We start from the raw sequence: 21,194 nt of genomic DNA, 5'->3' as shown, positions 1-21,194 counted from the left end.
CTCTTCTGTGCCATAGAGCATGCCAGGCCTTGCCCAGTCACTGCTTTTCATTTTGATAATTGACCGGCAACGCCAGAAATGTCCATCAGCTAATCCTCTTAGCTTTCATAATGCTGACTCTGTCACAGAAGCCCCTGTTTTAATGTAACGAGCAGCTAAGCCCAGAGCACAGGGCAGAATCGCCCAGGGGCAGAGAGGCCGCTCTGCCCTCTGGAGGCCACTAAGAGAGCTGCTTTCCACTCAACATGCACCTCCAATCTGCCGGTTGATGTCATATCATGAACCCATACCCAGGTTGACCACCCCTGTGCCTTTCACGCTGTAGTCACTGGCACCAAACTGCACTCAAAAAACAAGCATCTTGGTCGTGCATACCCATTCATCTGTGTGGATCGGAGGATGAATGAATTTAATCCCTTTTGAATTCCTGGTCTCTTCACTAAGCAGACCACTTAATGCCAATGACATCAATGTAATAATGTGAAACGGGGACAAATTTCTATGAAACCACACAATATTCAAACATAACATAAGGCACAAAAATCCCATGATATCCTGCTCTAAAAATGGAACTGTCACTCAGCCCAAATGGACATTGTGATGACATTCTACTGGTTTTGAGATTAAGCATGGGTTCTAAATAACCAGCAATCATGGCTAAAACTAGACATCTGAAAGATTTGGAAAAATTTTATGCACCTTTGTACCTATACTCTAAGACTCTAAGATAAAGACATTACCAGATTCAGCACATGTAAGTTTGCCAGTATATGATTCAGAGAAGGTTTGTCAGAAAGTGCTATGGTCAGATGAAGCCAAAATTGAGCTCTACGGCATCAGCTCAACCCACTGTATTTGGAAGAACAGAAACACTGAATTTGACCCAAAGAACACCATCCCCACAGTCAAGCACAGAGGTGGAAACACTATGCTTTGGGGCAGTTTTTCTGTTAAGGGTACAGAATGACAGAATGGATGAGGCTATAAAATCTTGAGAGCTTTTTCCCTCAGCCAGAACACTGAAGATGGGTCATGGATGGTTATTACAACACGACAATATCCCAAAACATACCACCAAGGCAACCAAGGAGAGGCTAAAGAAGAAGCACATTGAGGTCATGGAGTGGCCTAGCCAGTATCCAGCTCAGGCCTAGAAAGTCTGTGTAGGGAGCTGAAACTTCGAGCTGCTAAGCAGCAGCCAAGAAACCTAAAGGATTTAGAAAGTTTCTGTAATGATGAATGGGCCAAAATCCCTTCTGAGTTTGTAGAAATGTCTAGTTGCCAACAAGAGTTTCTCCACCAAATACTAAGGCTTGTTTTGCTTCAAAATCAAATACTTATTTCACTCATTTTTTTCTGGATTGTTGGTTCATATTCTGTCTCTCTTCATTAAAATTAAACTACTATAAAAATGTAATTTTCTATATATATCTGTCAAGAGACTATTGATGTATGTGATTCAAATGCAATATTTAAGAAAGTGAAACGTTAAAATATTGTTCTGGGGGATTCCAGAGGAGTTATGCAATTGCAGAAAACACATTTATTGAGAGAAATTAATTATTTTTTAAGGAAATCTGAAATTATGCAGTCAGTTTCAATACTGCTGCTGGCTCATAATGGGTTTTTTTTTTGTTATAATGGACTGTAAAAAATACAGGTGAAGGATTTGCTATCCTCTAATGAAACAGAGCATGTCCTATCAACAGCTACAGAGTGTTACAAAAAAGAAATAAATAAATAAATAAATCAGTTTTTAAACATTATGGGAATTTTAGCACCGCTGTTTGAACATTGTGGAGAGGTTAAAATTATCATCTATTTGGCAATATAAGCAGCTGCCACTCGTCTTTGCTGCCAGTTTTTCACAGTGGTCAACAACAACCACAAAATTTCCCTGTTGGCCAAAAAACTATTTTTCCACACACCAGGATGATAAAAAACAGCTAGAGATTTCTAAACAAGGTTGTTTTTTCCCCTCTATTATGAAGCTTTAATCACATTTGTATAACCTCCACAGAGCTTACAATAATCAGCTGTATTTCTGTAAAATATAAAACTCTTTGAGCTGAGCATGAACCCACAGCTGGGCCAGGAGGGGAAGGAAATGTGCATATGTAGTGGTGTGAAGGAAAACTTTTTTTTGGCTCACTTCCCAGGAGAGCAATTTCACTGTATTGAGTGGGTGTCATCTTCGGGTTTGGTAGTTACTACTTATCACATCCCCAGTTTAGAGTTGGACAGAAACAAGGCAGATTTTGCAGGTGGTGTGACTCAATGTGGATTTTCTTTTGAAACCTTTCGCTAATCCTGTGGCATTATTCATATATTTAATAAAGTGAATCACAGAACTGATAGGAAAGGAGTACAACTAGAGAAACATGAGGGAAAAAACTCAACTGGGGTTGAGTTGTCACACATAATCAGGCACGCTCCTACATGTGAAGTGGCTGTGTTCATTGCTAGGTAGCTTAAAGCTACGAGTGCTCCAATTTGCATGAATGCTACAAGGTTAAAATTAGCTTCTGCTTCTGAACACACCTTAAGAATTTCCTGACTTACAAGAAGTTGCTGCGCCTGCCTGCGGTTCCTCTATACCAGTTACCAGTGAAACAAGGTCTTCTACAGACTGCTGCATTATGAGCTTTTTGTAATCTAGGTTTTATGTTTTATGGGTGGCGTACTGATGAATTAATCATCAGTAAAAGTGTAGAGAAATGTTTAAAATACTAAGAAATTAGTGCTCTCACAGATGAGCTGTTCTCATCTTTCATCTAATAGAAATTGCTCCAGTAGATGAGCACTCTCTTCTCCTTGGCTTGATGTCTTGGGGAAATGCTCCCGAAAGGTCAAATGCTAGAATGTTTTCTATCCTCCAAAAGTCTTTTTCTCAAAAACAGATGTTGCAAAAGGGTAGGTGGGGTTGATCATGGGGTCACACTTTATCCAGATTAATGAAATATAGCGTATAATTTCCTGTTGAACTACAACTTCCTAAGATCGTAACGTTTCGGATTATGTATAGATTAAACAAACGAGGTATTATGTGTTATGTTAATTATTGAGCTTTAGAGGTGTCAACAGGTGTATTTTTTTTAAACTTTTTTCAAATTTTGAATAATTCCTTTAAATAAAAATGCACAGAATACGTTTTAAACAATATTTGCAATCTTAAACTAGCTTGTAAAAGGTTTGTGTTTGCCTTAGAAGTTCTTTTATTTCATTTCCTCCCCCCTTACTCTGTCTTTTAAACTCTCTTCTTAATTCCTCTTCAAGCTCTTGCCTTTTCCCTCCATCTCTTTCCTAATTCCTCCCTTCATGGGTAATCCCTGTGCATCTTCCTGTGTTAATGGTCACTCCAGTAAAGGAACCACTCATGCCCACCCACTCTTTAAAATAAACATACATCCCGTTAAACAGAAATCCTGAATTACACCATTACAGCGGTGATCCTCTAATGCACCCTGCTCTTCACACTCATCCACACAGCAGGAAAGCTCACAAGCACAAATCCACGATGGCTCTTGCTGCCAGATTATCCACAGTCCACAATGCTGCAGCTGCTATGTTGCCTTTCTGATAAAACAATGTGTTTTGTGGGGTGCATTCATAGCCGGGACTGATCCTGGCTGAGTCCCTGGCATAGACATGTGGATGACTTAATGATCATGTGTGTGTGAGTCAATATTTAGGTCAGATCACATGAGATTGTTTTGCTTGGTTTGGGTATAAACAGTTCATTCTTCTCTTCCTGGAGGAAAAACAAACCTGACCAGTTGCTTGTCTGTAACTTAAGGCATTACAGGCAATAGGATCAGGCAATGTGCTCTTGGGTGAAGGCGGTATCAGCCTCTTAGCAAAACTGCATTCAGCCTGACATGTGGTTCCAGCCAGTCAGCAGAATGCAACCTGGCTGGCCTGCTCTTTCCACTCAGCACATCAGAGGGAAGCGGCCTTATCTGATGTGACATGGCTGACACCACCTTTAGATCTGCGAGGAGACCCTGCTGATGATTAATTCGAGTTCTGTAAACATGATGAAGATTAGCTGCCTGTGTTTACCACCGCAGACGCCTCTCCTAACTCTCCAGCATGCCACAGGGCCGTGTAATAAGGTTGAATCATCTGCAGTGAATGATGGTGATGTGAAAACTAGTAGAGGCCAGACCAAGGAGTACGAATCCAGAGAAGTGACTCAGCACTGCCAACAGTTTATCTTTAAGCAGCTCAGTTTAGATGCCAGCGCTGTGAGTGGTGACCTGCAGATCTCGGTAAAATGTAAAGTCCCAATCATTCTGCTAGCTTTGCCTTGTATCGCAGCATAAGTGAGCATTTTGTGACTCAAAGAAAATGTTGAGTGGTCTGAAAAATAAAACTAGACCTGAGGCCTGACTGCCCACGGATCTACGGGGACTCGAGTGAAAAATGTAGATTATCTGATGATCAAAGCGATTCATTAGTCGCTCTCAGACAACAAGGAGAGGGAAACCAGAAAGCTTCCAGTACCAAACACCATGATGTCTGTTGCCTGCAGATTTAGGATATTCGCATGCAGATTGCTGTTTATAGAGATTAGGTCCATAATCACTTAACCAGTCTATAAAACTGGCCTCTGGATTATGTAATAATTCATGTGTCACCTAATTGTGACTGTACTGTCGTGCTGCATACAGTAATAATGAACAGATATGCAATCAATCACACTCCCACAAGCACCACATGGTGAGCCTTCTGCTCTCTTCAGGACAGTTTCCTGATGCCTTTTTGGCTTGATTTGCAATTCAGCCTTTGTTTCTGACATGTTGATCACCTAATGAAGCATATCAAGAGTATAAAATGTGATTCTAATCTCAAGAAAGCTTCTATCTGAGATGCACATGCTATTAAGACATCTCTGAAAAGGTTCAATGCTTGCAGGTTAAATAGGAAATTCCCTTTAAGGCTCAAGACTTGCTACCAAAGAGCTGATGGATTTAATTTTCCTGTCTTTTAACTGGCACGTAGTGGTTTGTGCAAGGAAACTGTAGTACTCAAGAAAAGTTACAGCACTCAAACTGCTGTAGCAGGCCAACAAATCCTGGCTCTGATCCTCTTTTTTTGAGCTCAAGCTTAAAAAACCAAATCTTACAATTCCCACAATTAAACCGTATCTTTTGTTAAAGCCCACCAATATCCAGAGTCTCTCCATACCCAAGTCTGTGAAACAAGCTTATAAGTATAATAGACTAAATTGGAAATGTTTGCAAACATACCATGAAGTCCAAAAGCCATGGAGGGCTCCTTTAAATGTGCTTTTTTCATCAAAAAGCACATTCTGTGCCACGTGCCTGCTTATGAATAATAAAAAGTTGACATTAACAACTCCTACACATTGTCCTCCTACACAGTGCCTATAACTTTTTTTGTCCAATATGGAGGTGTGCAGGGTGATGAAATTACACAGCAGGGAAATCTACTGGCTCACTGACTTTATTGCACGCACCCTCCACCTCCAGCTCCAAGTGAATGAAGTAAATGAACTCACCCTCACTTGTCCTCTGTTTCAGGAATGCTTCCTGCATTAATATAGTTGTTATACCCTGTGTCTGCAACTCTGATGCTATCTTCGCAGAATGAATGAGCTGCTTGCTTCGTCTGACATAACCTCTGTGGTCAGCCTGAATGGTAATCTCCACTCTTCCTGGCAAGGCGAAAAGGTTGCTCTTTGCGTGCCTACCCACAGACAGAAAAGAATAATAACGTTATTTATGTGCAGCTCATTATAAAAGGTTAAGTCTCTCTCAGATTTAGCCAACCTTTTTCCTTTAGCCACTGTCTGCAGAACTGCAGAACTGCAATACCTTGATCCAATTTCATGCAGCCCTGATCCTTAAAAGAATAAAACTTTTTCAACAAGTTGAGAAGGGACTGAAAAGATGAAGCTGTTTTGATGTAAACTGCAGAATGGATAACATTAAGAACATAAAGGCCATAAGTGACACATTTAATTAATTTAAGGTATTACAGTAATAGTATAGTAGTAGTCAAACAATGAACATCTTGAATTAAAAGTATTCTAGTGCAACACCTTAAATTTCAGCATCAAATTAAATGTTTACAGTTGATCCCTGACCTGAGTTTTAACTCAGAAGCACCTTACAACCTGTTCTGCTCATAACCAATCACATATAAGTCTCAGGATATACATCTATTCATCTGTATCTGTGCATCAAAATAGCAAACATTTTAAAATAAGAGGGATTTTGTATACCACTCTTTGTTAATGGAGCAGGGCGGCTTGGTGGTTAGCCTTCCTGTTGTTGCCTCACAACAGGAAGGTCCTGGGTTCTAACCTGGGTACGGGCTTGCTGAAGCTGAGCTCAGCTAAAAGCTCTAAAGCCCATGGTAGTCAGACGAGCAGACGGTATAATGAGATTAATAGAGGAGGAGGATCTCAGAGTATGGGAATGAGCGGGTGCAAGGTTAAGGAGAGACTTTAAAGCAAGAATCAGATTCTTAAAATTAATGTGGTATTTTACAGGAAGCTGGTGTTGAGGGATAGGAGTATTATGTCCTGTGGAAGGGATTCTGGTAACGAGCCGCATTTTGAAACATTTGAAGTATATGGGTATGTTTGTTTGGTAAGCTAGAGAGGGTAGAATTAAAATGTACCCTGAACATTGTTAGCTGTAAAAAATGGATGTAGACAACTAATATTACGTAAATGGAAGTGCGAAAACTTCCATTTACGTACATTACATTTGTCTAAACAGTTTTAGTTCTTACCACAAAAAAACCCAACACTTTTTTGTCACTATTTAATTTGAGGAAATTAGCAAATAACCACATTTCAAGTTCAAGTAAACAAACCGTGGAGAGAACAAGGTGGAAGAGTAGAGCTTAGTGGACAGATGACGTTGTGGGTCATCAGTGTAAGAATGAAAATGTGACTTTCCTAAAAATATGACTACATGAGAGGTAGAAGATAATAATTATAAATATAAGGAGACCTAAGACAGAGCCCTGGGGAACACCACTGACAACTGGACAGACACACAAGTCTGAGTCTGCTGCAGCTCATCTGCATGAAATCCTGTTGCATTAATTATAACCACGTCATTTAGTAATGTGAAGAAAAACAACAACAGTGGTTTGGATTATGTACAGTTCTGTATGTACAGATGTAGGTTGTGGTTTCCGGTGTCTGTGTGGCAAATAGAAAGGTTCAGCTAGCAACATGATCACGGAGATTTATGACCTACAGCCAGTGTTCATCTTCAGGGTAGCTGAATGTTAAATAAAATAACATTGTCTTTACAATGAAGCATGAATAGGGACATGGTGCAGCATGAGGAATAGCGTTTTTCTAAACATACCATTTACTATACATTACTTTGATACATTTTACAATTTGCTGTTTATAGAGATTACAATAGGACCATTAAAACAACAGTATAATGGAACACAAACAGGTAATAGTATCACACTTTAATGCTCATATTCTATAATATTTTTTACAGCAAGAAACTATTGTTGTTATTGGAGAAACTATAAATCTGGCTTCTAGCACTTTACTGCTATTTAACAGGACAAATAGTTTCTGTGCAGGTTTTACTCTCAAGTCAGAAGCCACCTACGGTACACCACTTTGACCTATTATGTGTTATGTAATAGTTTTCAAAAGAAAATGAAATTAATTTATCTTGCCGGGGAAGAAATACACACAACTGATCGTTTTGCTTTTTTGTTAGGTCCTATTGTCCCCCATTGCACCCATTTTAAGGCAGTGTATCGTAATGTTTGTCACTGATGTTGTCTGTCTGGGGTTGACAGTGCTGCCTTTTGTTGTCGAAAGCGCTAAGGGTGGGTTTTCATGTCCTCGAAGATGAAGAGAGCAGTACACAAGATGACTGCTGCCTCCAGAATACACAGATTAGACTCTCTGTTGCTCGTCTCCGGCTTGTTTACTCTTCACACCTGAACAGGCATACAAATAAACCTGCGGTGCAGCCACCGAATGTTCAACACTCATGATGAATATTTTATTTTTCCTGCAGCTGGATGAGAAGCTTTCGCAAAAAGTAGAATCAGCAGGTCTCCAGAGATAATTTGGCTCTGTATGTGTGCACGCACACCAAGCTTGTACACAACCAGCCGGTGGCTAAAGTGAGCTCGGCAATAATTCAGGTTCAGAGGGAAAAAAAACGTTCAAAGCTTGGGATATTTCTCCATCCATCTGTCTACTAGCTTCAGTTGATTGGTAAAATATTAGTTACAATGCCAGCAGTGCATTAATGGAAGGAGTCCAGCTTCTTCCTTTGGCTCAGTGTCACCTGGTTATCACGATCCATCACACAGGCACGAATTCGCTTATCAGCTTACAAATGGTGTCCACCATTTAGACTATGTGCTTTATTTTATAGTACAACTGGCATTGTCTTTTTTTATATACATATATAAAAATGGGGAGGGTACATGTGATTTTATTTAGCCTATAGCTGGAAAACTTATGAAGTATGTGAAAACAAAACTTTCTGCTCCTGATAAATAAAATAAAAACGATGAAATGAAAAACAAAACAAACTGTGGGCTGCTGTTTCCATGTTGGCCCTCATGTGGGCAGACTCTTGCTCGGCATGTTCTTCCCACACTTGTTCTGAGCTATCTCACTAACCTTCTGATATATAATAGCTGGATGGTGCTGAACACCATGCTAGTGGCTAGTGGTGCAGCTGCTAGTCTCTGTCGATTCCTGTGCTTACCATTTACTCACCTGCCTGCCCACTCGTCACTGTTTCTCATCTAGCTGCTTTGGAATTCTGCCTGCCCGTCGGTTACTCCTCCAGGGCTCAAGTAAGGTCACTGAAACAGTTCACAAAAATTACAAGATCTCACTAAACTCACCTTCACCACATCTCTCCACTCTGACAGTGTTCCTGGTTGCGTTCAAGCTATAAGACTGTAAATCACTGTAAAACTGCTGCCGGTGTGCTGTGTCTGAATTTTCAGTCCAAATATGACAACCACCTCAGTTAGCTTGTTCATGACAATACAATTGGAAGAAGACTGAAAAAGTATGACTTGGTCAGAAGGGTTGCCAGGAGAAAACATCTGCTCTCTTCAAAGAACAGCACAGCCTGGGTTTGCAAAACTACCTTTGACCAAAATAAACAGGAAGATTGATTTGGAGATATCCATCCAGACCCATAATTCTGCACAGACCACAACCTGACTGAAACGCTGTAGTGCTGTGCATAAACGAATGCCTCCAAACCTCAATGAACTGAAATGTTGGTGCAACGTGGCCATGATTAATTCAAGCTATTATTGCTAGATGTGGTTCTACAAGCTATTTAATGGTATACTTAGTTTTTCAAAGCTCTGCACAGATCACTTCTCAACAAAAGTTCCTCAGTGTCTGAAATGTATGAGACAGCAGATAAATGTTCGCTGCTGGTGTCACCATTATAACACAGAAAATGAAAGGGAATTTTGCCTTCTAATATGTAAAAAGGAACAGGAATGCAAACTTAAAAGTCCTGGTTTAGTTATGCTAAAACTTCTGAAATGCTGTGACACCAGTAGAGAGGAGTCATAAAGACAGCTAAACTGATTCCATCATGCAAGTCTTGTTTGATGGCAATACCTAACATTACCAAGTAAAAGATACTGTTCTTCCCTGCTGAGACTCCGACAATACAGCATTTAAATATGTTGTAATGGCCAAAAAATGTAGTTCTTTGTAAAGTTGCTTTTGCCTTTAAAGTGCTAAGAAAAAGTAACAAAATAAAAGAAGGCTTAATAACAGGATAAGTGGGAACATTTCTAACTCACGTGTGGTGAGGTTAACTTTGAACCTGAAAACTACTTCCTGTGTATCTCTGTGCCTAATTGACATAATGGGACTAGGGTAACTTCAATTCAGTTAATTTGTTATATTTTCTTCAGTTTAATTTGATTTATATAGTGCCAGATTACAACAGTCATCCCAAAGCCCTTTACTCTGTGAAGTAAAAATCCTACAATGTCAGAGAGAAAAAACCCAAAGAATCCAATGTGACACTTTGGGACTATGGGGAGAAAAACTTTTTTTATAGGAATAAACCTAATTTCCCCCGTTAAATCTGATCCTAAACATTACAATCCCCATTTCCCACAGAAAGAGTATGATCTGAAATCAATTCTGACAGTTTTAAGAAAAGACATGCAACATGCACTGGTTAACTGGCACGTGCTGATGGTGCTTGATTTGAAGGCCTAATTAAATATGTTCACATGATGTAAAGTGATTCAGCTGTAATGCCCTTAAAGAGTGGATTTAATCACTGAATCAAACCAGTGAATAAACCACACGAGTCATCGCAGCAGTAACGGAGTTGGAAGCCTAAATGAGCAACGCTGAGTCAGACTGCAATTGTTGTGCAACACTGTAAACACACTTGACATCAAGTCATTAGTGATCTGCAGAGCAAGGACATGACACACGCCTGGCATTAATATCAAAGCCAATTTTTCACTATCTCTCCGTGGCTAAAACCACAGTTCACACACGTTATTATCTCTGCTGCAGATCAGGGGGCAATCGCTGGGTCCTGTAGAAGGCAAAGGAAGCCATATGTATGTTTCACCGAGGCAGGGAGTGTACAGCAGTGGCTAAATCTCTGTAAGCAGGCCCTGGCGCTGCTCCCCGATTGCCTGCCTGCTGTGCGGGCAGGGGCCTGAAGGGGACTAATCCCTTGGCATGGGCATGAGTCGCACATGTTGATGTGTACGGGTGCATGCAGAAGACCCAAGCTGCAGGATAAAGACAAGACCTGGCAACAGATTCAGAAAGCCCCAACTAATAACCTTCGATCGCCTTCCATGCTTAACTAGCACCCTTCACGCATCTTGGATGCTTCTTGGAGATGACGTGAATTGTTTTTGGAATATGGCCTCGTACTGTATGGACAGGACAGTCCTGGTCTTACATAACTCTTGTCTGCTGGAGACTGTGCCTGACTGCGAGGTCTTTGACTATTACATGTGGCTCAGTTTTTGCTTAAGTGGGCAGCCGTGGTGATGGTAAAAAGTTGACATGCTGTTTCAGCCCTGTCAACCTGTGCATTTTGATGGCTTTGAGAGTGCAGCAGCTTTCCTGTCTGTTATCTTGGCAGCTAAGGTGACCTGCAGCAGGCCTGGAGGCAGCAGCTGGAGCAGACTGTGCTCTGTAGTCTCACAAGTCCTCCAACAAGAGTGTGCTGTTTATAATTGGAGGGCAAGGTTGCACTTGAGTGTTAATGAAACAGTGGTTATTATCTTTCTAGCAATAAACACCATTGCCCTGCTTATGCTTGTATGGCAAAAAGAAAGCTTGTGCCACCAGGGTTAGCCAAGCTTATAGTGTACATAACCTTTTACAGTGACAACATTTAATTAAAGATACAGATTAAGCTTTTATTCACTGTGTACTAGACCTAGGTTGCTGTGTCTCACTGCTATCAGGCTTTATGTTAAGCTAAGCTCGTCATCTCAACTGACTTTATTATTTCACTATTTCTCAAAGTGTGGGGCTGTCTATTTCAATTTTTTCTACATGTTCATGGAATCATCATCAGCTTCAAATTCAAAGTAAATTAAACATTTAGCTGTGGGAAGCGACTCAATTATTCTAGGAGCAGTCTATAAATACAACTGGAAGGCTCTTCATTAGTGCAAACAGCAGGGTGGCTCACCAACACAACCTCAAAGTTGAATATATTAATGAGAGTTTAAACTTTTGAGCCAATAACTTTGAATTTCGCTTTTCTTTGAGCTGCGTGTGACAACATAAGTTATAATATCTGGATAATAATTTGGTGCACTATCCTAACCACAGCATTAAATACCTTTAGATTTAAATCTTGAGTCAACACAGATGCCCTATATGCAAGACTGCTAACTATCAAAGAGCAATGATCTTCAGTGAGTGCTTTATGCCTTGCCTTCACTGTAAGCTGAATTCCAGTTCACTTCCAAATTTGTCATTTAGTTTGATTTTTGGTTTATTTTGTATTTTTTGTATGGGATAAAACCACAAACGTCACAGTTATTAATTTTGCTGGTTTGCAGGTCAGACCTGCTATGCCTCCTGAGCTACTGGCTCTGTCTAGATGTACTAGCTACATCTAGACAGAACAAGAGGTAAAGAAGAGCTTTGAAATGTCCCTCAAGAAGCCTGGAGAACTATTCCCAAAGAATACCTAAAGAAAGCCTACCTACAAGAGTTCAGGCTGTGTTTTCTTATATATACTGTATTTTCATTTATATTTACACATTTCGAGAAAATCCTTCACCTATTTCCCATTCTTTTAATAAAATATAAAGATATGAGGGGTAGCTCAATACTTATGCACAGTGCTGTACATGTGAATGCTCCCCATATTTATGAGAAGCAAAAACCGTTATGGGTGTTTTGGGCACAAAAGCAAGTTTAAAAAAATAAGAATTTATTCTGTATTTGTGGATGTTTGAGAGAAAGAAGCAGAAGATCCATCACCTCACTTATTCAGGGTGATGTCAAAATGAGGACAGCAGGTGACTTGCAGGGCAGTTATTAAAGGGGCTGTGCCAGGGACCCAGAAGATATTAGATTTGGTTTCATAACACAGCAGTGTTGGGATAGGATAGGGGTTTTCTGTGTAGGCTTTCTTTTAAACAGTATGATTGGGCTTGCCTACTCGACGGTCAAATCATGTAAGAGATCGCGTGAGTTTGGAGTTCCGCGTGATCAATCAGCAGCTTCCCGTTGTTTCTAAAGTGGACAGTGAAGGAGGAAGATTTTTCCCCCCACTGGCTGTTTGCACATGCAGTACTCAGGAAAGTTAAAGGAGCACGGTCTCGATGGAGGGGATGAAGGGCACAGAGTAGGAGGGAAGCTGATGGTCCTCTCTCATTATCAGCACGGTTTTCCTGCACTGAGGAGGACTTCATGCGGAGGGGGAGGCGCCCAAGCGAGGCGAGCGGCACGACTGCTGCCTGAATTTAACAATTAACCTTGATGAACACTGATTGCTTTCACTTAACAGGCGCAGGTGCGTGTGGTTTGCAAAACGGCGCAGCTGAGCGATTCCACATTTGTGACTGAACACTGACGCATTTTATGCTAAACACAGAAACTACAGGCTGCCACGGATAGATAATAGCAATTGCAGCTGATTTTTTCCCCCTCTTTCCACGGGACAGGATGCAGGTTGCAATAGGAACCCATCCGACACACGTCCTTTTGCAGAATCCGAATTCAGGGGCGCCACTGAACTGATTTGGAGACATATATCGGAATTTGACCGCCTTGTCATTGTCCATTCACCAGTCCCGGGCAGCTGAACGGCATCATCTCAGCATCCGAGACAAGAAGGGGGGAAAACCTTCCGCTTTACTACTCTCCATTTGCGCACTGGACGGCTTGAAATGAGGGTCACATCCCGGTTGTGTTCCGTGTGAAGAGGCAAGCGAGGTGGCAGTTTCTTCGGCTCAAGGACGCAAAAAGTGGCCGCCGGCCGAGGTGCGAAGCATGGAGCAGCACGACACTGACACCGCGACCCCCTCCAAAAAGACAATAATTGCGAAGATATTTAAAGTTCGCAAGAGGAGAGAGATGTTATTCGTGCAGGTCTGCTTTATCTGCAGTGTCCTGTTCGTAGCGTGGAGCATGTCGGCACTACTGACCAAGACAGGTGAGTGTGAAGGGATCCACCGGGGTGTAGAGAACAGAGGACGGAGCAGAGCTGCTCACAGATCTGCAGTGTAATCATGCACCCCGAAGATCTGTCACATGAGCACCATCAGGCTTCAGTAGCAAGGGCATGAGATCAAAATATGTATTTTTTTTCAGACCCTAAATGCGTATTTGTTGCCTTTTATCATTTATTCATTCATACCCGTGTCGTTTCCATGGAAAAAGAATTTGGCATCCGCTGTTACCGACCCATCACACTCCCTAGAAAGTCGGCTTTAAATATAATTGCGGGACATTTGAGGGGGAAAAAAGAGAATCTGTTCAGGCGTATACACGCGTCTGTTTGACAGTATATGCCGCAGTGTGCGCGCCGTGGCATTGGCACGTTTTTGAAATTGAAAGCCAGGCTCATAATTACGGCACACGCGCACTCCATGCATAACGTGCACACTTCAGAAAACATTCCGACCCCAGTATGATCGCTTTTTGCATTTATGCCCTTTGTTCTCAGAAAATCCTCCCACCCTCCTTTTTTCCCCTTCTTCTTCTTCTGGTGCCAGATGTATTGTCGATCACACTACATTAGCGCTCAGGATCGCCGTTAACGCTGGCATTATCACGTCTGCCCCTGGGCTTCACACACCATTGCTCACACCGGATCACGAGCATCATTACGCTCCCAGGTTCCACATGGCGATCGAGGGATGCCGATTTTTACGCAGAGGCCACTGATTATGACTTGGAGGGGAGGGGTGGAGGGTAAGCAGCGGGGATGCGTTATCTTGCCGGATGTTACAATATTCATAGTTAAAGTCTGAAGTGTGGGCTGAAACAAACTATTTAGATGGCTGCTTTTGTGCTACGCAAACACACAGACTCCAAGCTACATGCCCTCCCATTCACACATGTCAAAACTCCGCGCAAACACTGACACGCACAGCATCCCACACAGCCACACACGGTTATATAATCTAACCGCCAACCTTGACATTTTACTGGTGAAGAATATCCGACACACCACTGGGATCATGGGTTAACTAGATGGGAACACACCTTCAGGCCAGTACTGTTCACAAGGAGGGAACATCGAGACTGCATTCAGTGCCAAAGGGGATTTTGTTAGCGGGGTTTTTTTTTTTTTTTTTTTTTTAAATCGCAAAGGAGACTTGGTGCTCCATTCAGGACTTTTCACATGAAAGAAGCGGGATTGCTGTGCTTCTAACGCTGTAAGCCTCAGCGTCAGATCCTGTCGTGAGATCTGTCCATCTGAAACCACTTAGTAATTCCCAGTGCTGAAAGCAGCTGTAAAGTCACCACAGCTCCTGCCTGCCTGTGGATCCCTAAAGACATATCAGGGAGTTTTATTAATTACGTTAAAAACAACAAGAGGCTTAAAAGATTATTCTGGAGCGATATCATACAGGCTGGTGCAAATCTCTTATCTCGAAAGACAGGCTCTGGGAGACAAAGTAAGCTCCCTTTGGTCACCAGTGGCTTCCCCTCTTTTCATTTAATCAAGTTTGCCTGACCTACACATTAACTGTCCACATGAAGGCATTTGACAGGAGGCTTCCTCTTGGGTTTCAGCCGTTTTGACAAGCAGCTGCATCCTTGGTGGTGGATAGTGGAATTTCAAGGTGACATGCTTGATGAAAGGGGGGTATGAAAAAGAAATTTCCTTTTAGAACGAGGAGACCCAAAGCTCAGCATAACTAAATCTGTCTAATTCAATAGCTGTGCCCTTTCTCATATTTCAACAATCACAACAGGGACCAGCATGCCTCATGTCACAGGAAAGTCTGTGTGCTTGCCATCCATTTGATTGATGGCAGTATAGGAGTGTGATGAAATGCTGAATGCTCCAGATGGATGGGATTTGATGTACTACTCCTGAGTTACATCTTCATGAAGAGGGGTGGGGCGCAACATGTTGTGGTGTGTGTGTGTGTGTGTGTGTGGGTGTGTGGGTGTGTGTGGAAACCTCACATGGGCGAGTAGAGCAGGTGTTTTGAGAAGCAGGGCTGAGCTCTGATAGGTAGCTGCAGAGGGGCTGATTGTGCTGGATGCGTATGTCTGTGTGTGGGTGTAAATAACCCGGAGACATTTTTGACTAAAGGAATGTGAATAACCATAAGCATTGTGAGCTTGATGGATGGCTGTCCTTGGTCGATCTGCCTGGATAGAGGACATTACCACAGTGCTATTATTGTCTGCGTGCTCAGCTAGAAGTGAAGTTATGATCTTTTTTAATTCAATTGTATCCATTTTGGTTTTGCCTAAAGTAGCTGGATATCCCTAATTTTAGAGAATAATTTTATAAATCTGAGTTCACTTTACAGTACCGATCACAATGAATCTGTATTGACAATACACATGGTTTTCAAAAACCATGAATATCAACGCAGTGATGCACTAATGGCAGTTGTACTGTTTGTATGCTACACTACATTTTAAATTCAATTACAATGAGAAACAAGTTTATAGAAACATTTTTGGCTGATAACCTTATTGCTACTATTTTCTTGAATTTTCTGAACCTATTATAATGATTGTGACATCCTTAATTTACATGTTGTATGTACGTGCACAGAATGACAGATGTGCTTTTTCATATGTTATCCAACATAGTGTGTTTGAGAGGGTTAGCAGACCTGAGACAATCTGATAAATCGATTTTAAAGAAAATAAATCAAGTTTCATGTTGTGCAACTGATTTGGTGGGGCTAATGTTTGGAGACAAAAGAAAGTGGTAGGAAAAGATCATAGTAGGAGTTAAAATGAGTTAGTTTTAAGGTTATTGATTTTCCTGGTAGCCATGATAAATGTGGGTAGGGGACTATCATTAAGACACTCATTGTGGACTATTTGTTTAAAAAACCAAAAACAAAAGAGAACTCAAACTGCAGCCTCTTGTATTAGCATTTGATGTTTTGTGGCGGAGTTCATCCACCACAGTCATTTTGTATCAACTGGTTTTTATATCCCCCAACTTCCTCCTTTGCTCCTCTCATTTACTGCTGCAGCCAGGGATGGGTTTTCTTACTTAAATGTTGTCTTTGGTTCATTTGACACTTTATCAGTAGCGGCATGTTTTTTGTTTTTTTTTTCTACACCCACTACTCATTTAGTCAAACGCTACAAACCTAGTGTACAGCGTCCAAGGCCACTACTGATAACTGATAAAAATTTTATATCATATCACAACATCTTGACTGGATTCCTAAATAAGAATCGCTCAAGGCTGGAATGCTTTCTGGGTAATGGCTAACTAATTGATTTCTAGCAGCTCTAATGTAAAATCCTCTTTTAGCCACTCAAGATTCGTTGACCTCTTGACCCTGTAAATGTAAAAATAAACTGGCATCAAACATTAGTTTGGTGTAGTGCCTGAATAATGTGACAAACTTTTATACTGAACTGCAAATGTATTTCTTGACCTGCATGTTACCATCAAAGTGATCAACTTTAAAATTTTGAGAAGGAACAGGTGGAATTGTATTTAAAATGTAAAAATCTAATTTTTTAGCAGCTTGAGCTGTTTAAATAAGTAAAAAAATGCTTCCTTATTGATCTCAGACCTACAAAGACAAATGAAGTGATTACTGGCTCATTTGCCTTTCAACCAATTTCTAATCAGCCTCTTGAATTCATGACATTTCCTATTAACAAACTAACAAGGATTAATCGGGGGGTACTGCCAACCTTAAAGAGCTTCAGAATGTCAGAACATGAAGATTTAAACACAGAGAATAAGACAATTAATCAAAACAGGTCAACTGGGAGAAGGCGATGTAGAATAAGCCAGCAATGTTGTGCAAAACAAAAGCTTGCATCCTTAGTTTATCCCACTGCCTCGATGTACTGATAGAATCATGTCTTCACTGTTTTCTTCTTTTCAGATGCTTGGCACTGAGAAAGCATGTTGAACTGCTTGTGCATATGCACATACATGCAGTTATCTTGTTTAGGCTTCCAAGAATCATTGGTCATAAGACTTAATAGTTGTGGTTAAGTGATTCCACACAACTGAAACTGCAAATTGTATTTAAATCTTATGCATACATTTCTAAAGGGTAAAATTCTCCAGGTCTACTGGAGTTTGTGTAAATCTGAAAGTTCAGCCTATTCATTAATACAACATTAAAAAGCAGTTCTTGGCATGAAATGTCCACATGTTTAGTGTCTGCAAACTTCAGACTCTTCATGTTCTACCCTGATATCAAATTAAACCATGTTTATTTTAATGCGAGCATTGCTTGAAAAGAAATCAAGCAATAAGGGGAGAGGCAGAAGGGGAGTGTAACCATGCTGGTTAGTGAGACGGAACAGGTTGGAGCAGTGACTGGAGGGTTTTGGTCTTTTGGATTGGAGAACTGTAGGAAGCAGCTGCAGTTGCTTTGTGTACAGTCTGTTTGTCAAGTGCCTGCTGATCTTCAGGCTGTCTAACTCTACTGGATTGAAAGTGGCAAATAATTCTGTATCACTACATTGGAAATACAATCTAGCCAGGTAGAACTGTTTTACAATGGCAATTGGAAGAGGGTTGTGGTAGGAAAATGTGAAAAGCTAACCTGCACTTGGGTTGAAACTAACTGCTGATGCAGTTCTTGGCTCAGCAGTACTTCAGTGTCCTTTAGCTTTAAAATTTAGGCTAAATGGATGGTGCAAACTAGTTATCATAATACTAGAATTTCAAACTCAATGCTGAAACACTGGAAAAATACTTTATACCATTTCAACACCATGGGGGAAAACAACTATTCTCCCATACTGTTATAAGCCATTAGTTGCCATGCTAATGATAACAGACTGCTAATATGGCTGTCAGGTAACAGTTGGCTAACATTTACTTGGTTTACATTAATATATGCCACCTCATGTTAAAATTTCTAACAGTTTAATACTTGACTTCTTCCTTAAAGTGTGGGTTGCTATTATGAACATTCAGCACTAGCGGCTAATAACTAGCTGAAATGATTAGCTGCTAGTGGTTAGCATTGTCACCACACAGTAAGACCATCTTGGGTTTTAGTCTCCAGGGGCTTTTCTGCCTCTTGCATGGTTCTCCCAATGCTTGCATGGGTTTCCTCCCAGAAATTTGAGACTTGTATATTAGGTTAATTTGTGATTCCAAATTTCCAGTAGGAGTGTGACTGGTTGACTCTTTAAACCATGTGGTAGACCCACCGGTCACCTTGTGCAGTTAAGATGTTTGAGAACCACCTAACGTTGGATAAGAAAATGGACCGGTGGATGAATAGGTTTGATAATCAGATCTGAGTAGTGCACTGTGTAGTCTAATTTGTTTTAATCTAATAAAAAGGCAAATGGAGTAATTATCTGTAAATCTGTTAATCGGTGTTATTTTTAGCACTTTGTGGACTTCTGGTTAAAAGAGTTAGGGGGGCTTAGTACACATGCAGTTTGTTTAAAGCTTAAAACACTATGTTCTCTCCTTTATCTTAAACATTACTTGCTCAGTGTCATAAAGATCAGTAATTAGACTTTGGTCATGGAGATCATGTGAATCTGCTGCTGTACAGACCCTGTCCCAGTCATTGTGTGATCTATTACTCTAAAAGAGTAGGTCTGTTGACAAACGACTGGTATGAATGAATGTAGACATTACTCCTTGTGGTATTTTTAGTAATCTGCTCATAATCGTGTAACAGTAGAACTACTAAATCATCATGTCGTCAGTTACCACTTTCTCACTTCACCATTTTATGAAAGCTGCAATTTTAAAGCACTGCTAAGCTTGTTGTTATGATTTTTACATAATAGATTTGTGACTGCTATTTTTTTCTTTCTTTCTTCCCCCTCCTGTTCTCATTAGAGGCTTAAGAGCAGTTTAATGAAAAATTACACTCTTTCCCCCCCCTCCAAAATATAATGACACAGCTACATTTTGATGCGTTATTCCTCCTGCGGCGGTTGCTGCTGGATAAACATGTCATTTATACATGAATAAAAACTTTTAAGGGATTAAAGAAAAGCAACCTTCTTTCGGGAAATTGCACATAATTCAGAACATGGGTATTTTTGGTCATTGCTCATACTTTGTGTAACAGCAGCCATGTTGGGTTTTGTTGCATTTTTGAAGTGTGTGTGTGTGTGTGTGTGTGTGTGTGTGTGTGTGTATAATGGACTTTAAGGTCTTGATCAAAAGAGGATTTAAATAAAAAGTTGTTATTAGTATTTATTATTACTATTATGTTAATATGTGATAATCAAAGCTGTTTCAATACTGTTTCAGGCCATGGGATGATTGTGGAGGGACATCCCGACCATGAAATCTGGGGGAGACGGCTAATGGCTTCAGTACCAGAAAATGAAACTGAGGAGAAGAACTGTTCAGCGCCAGGTACACCATCTTGGAATTAATGTTTCTCCTTAACAATCCATTGTAATTCTTTTTCCTTTTAATATATTGACAGCAATGTTTTCATGATCCTCAGTCAAAGCAGGATGTTCTTTGAGAACAGAATGTCCTGGAAGATTTTGCTTCTCTGGCACAAATGCTAACTAAACTACTTGATGACATGGATGAACATTTAGCAGATGAGGAGCCTTATAGTTTCCTCAGAGATAAACGCAACTACATCTGAATCATAATGTTACGCCAGATCTGCTGGATGTGTAAATGGCCAACTGTTGGATCTCATGTTGCAATTATGAACAGTGAATTTATCACCTAATAACAAGATAACACTTTTTTCTTTTGCCAGTTATATTGTTTGGCTTCATTTATGAACACAGTGAGATCTTGACAAGCGAGTCTTTATTCAAACGGTGGAACTGCAAATTAATTCTGTTGAACTAAACATTTACATCCTTGAGGCTGATAGTTCTGTTGCAGCTCAGAAGATGTAGTAAATGGGCTTTACAGCACCTAATATATCAATAGATTAGCATGAAGACATCTGGGAGTTGTGGTATTTCTCAGCTGATTTTCTGCTTTTAATTCACATCTCTGCTGGGTTTGTATTCGGATGCGGTTTAGATCACTTGCACAGTAATAAGCAACAAAAGGGCTATTAACAGCGTCGGGTATTGATTAGCTTACATCATCCTAGGTGTACTTAAAGGAAGCAGCACTCTCTTTAGATACACTGGAGTATATGCTGACTCTCTGCTGAGATCTGCATTGTGCTGCAAAAAGAGATTTACTGTTTTTTACCACAAAGTTATTGATTTTTAAACGGTACATAAACAGTGATGGCAATGTCACGAAATGGTGCATTTGTTTATTTATTTCCATGTCATTTGAATTGCCTCAGTCCTGACTAGTTTGCTCTTCCCAAACACTGACTCACATGAGCGCTCTGTGATTCTGAATGAGTCAGTGGGAAGAGGGGAGCCATCAAAGACTGCCAGGGTTGCACAGGTTTGGTCCATTTTGGCCATTTGTTGCATATATACACTTACGGAGCTGTGATTAACTGGCTGGGCAGGATTTGGGGACTAGCTGTGCTTTCCGTTACTAAACTCTCAAATGTCTGGAAATGCAGTGGTTGTG

At 40.6% G+C, this 21,194-nt stretch overlaps 1 protein-coding gene across 2 annotated transcripts in view; it reads left to right on the top strand.

The window, feature by feature from the left end:
* The first annotated feature begins 13,362 nt into the window (after nt 1-13,362).
* Nucleotides 13,363-21,194, top strand: part of slc24a4b (solute carrier family 24 member 4b) — a 30,782-nt gene continuing 22,950 nt past the window's right edge. For both annotated transcript variants that reach the window (XM_080289549.1, XM_080289548.1), the window contains exons 1-2: nt 13,363-13,673; nt 19,932-20,039. In XM_080289549.1, coding sequence (XP_080145675.1) covers nt 13,511-13,673; nt 19,932-20,039 — 271 coding nt within the window. In that variant the 5' untranslated portion in view covers nt 13,363-13,510. The remainder of the gene's footprint in view (nt 13,674-19,931; nt 20,040-21,194) is intronic.

This window comes from Astatotilapia calliptera, chromosome 15, assembly GCF_964374335.1.
Source record: "Astatotilapia calliptera chromosome 15, fAstCal68.1, whole genome shotgun sequence".
Taxonomy (NCBI): Eukaryota; Metazoa; Chordata; class Actinopteri; order Cichliformes; family Cichlidae; genus Astatotilapia; species Astatotilapia calliptera.
The sequence above is the reverse complement of the archived record's forward strand: the minus strand, read 5'-3'. Positions and strand labels throughout refer to the sequence as shown.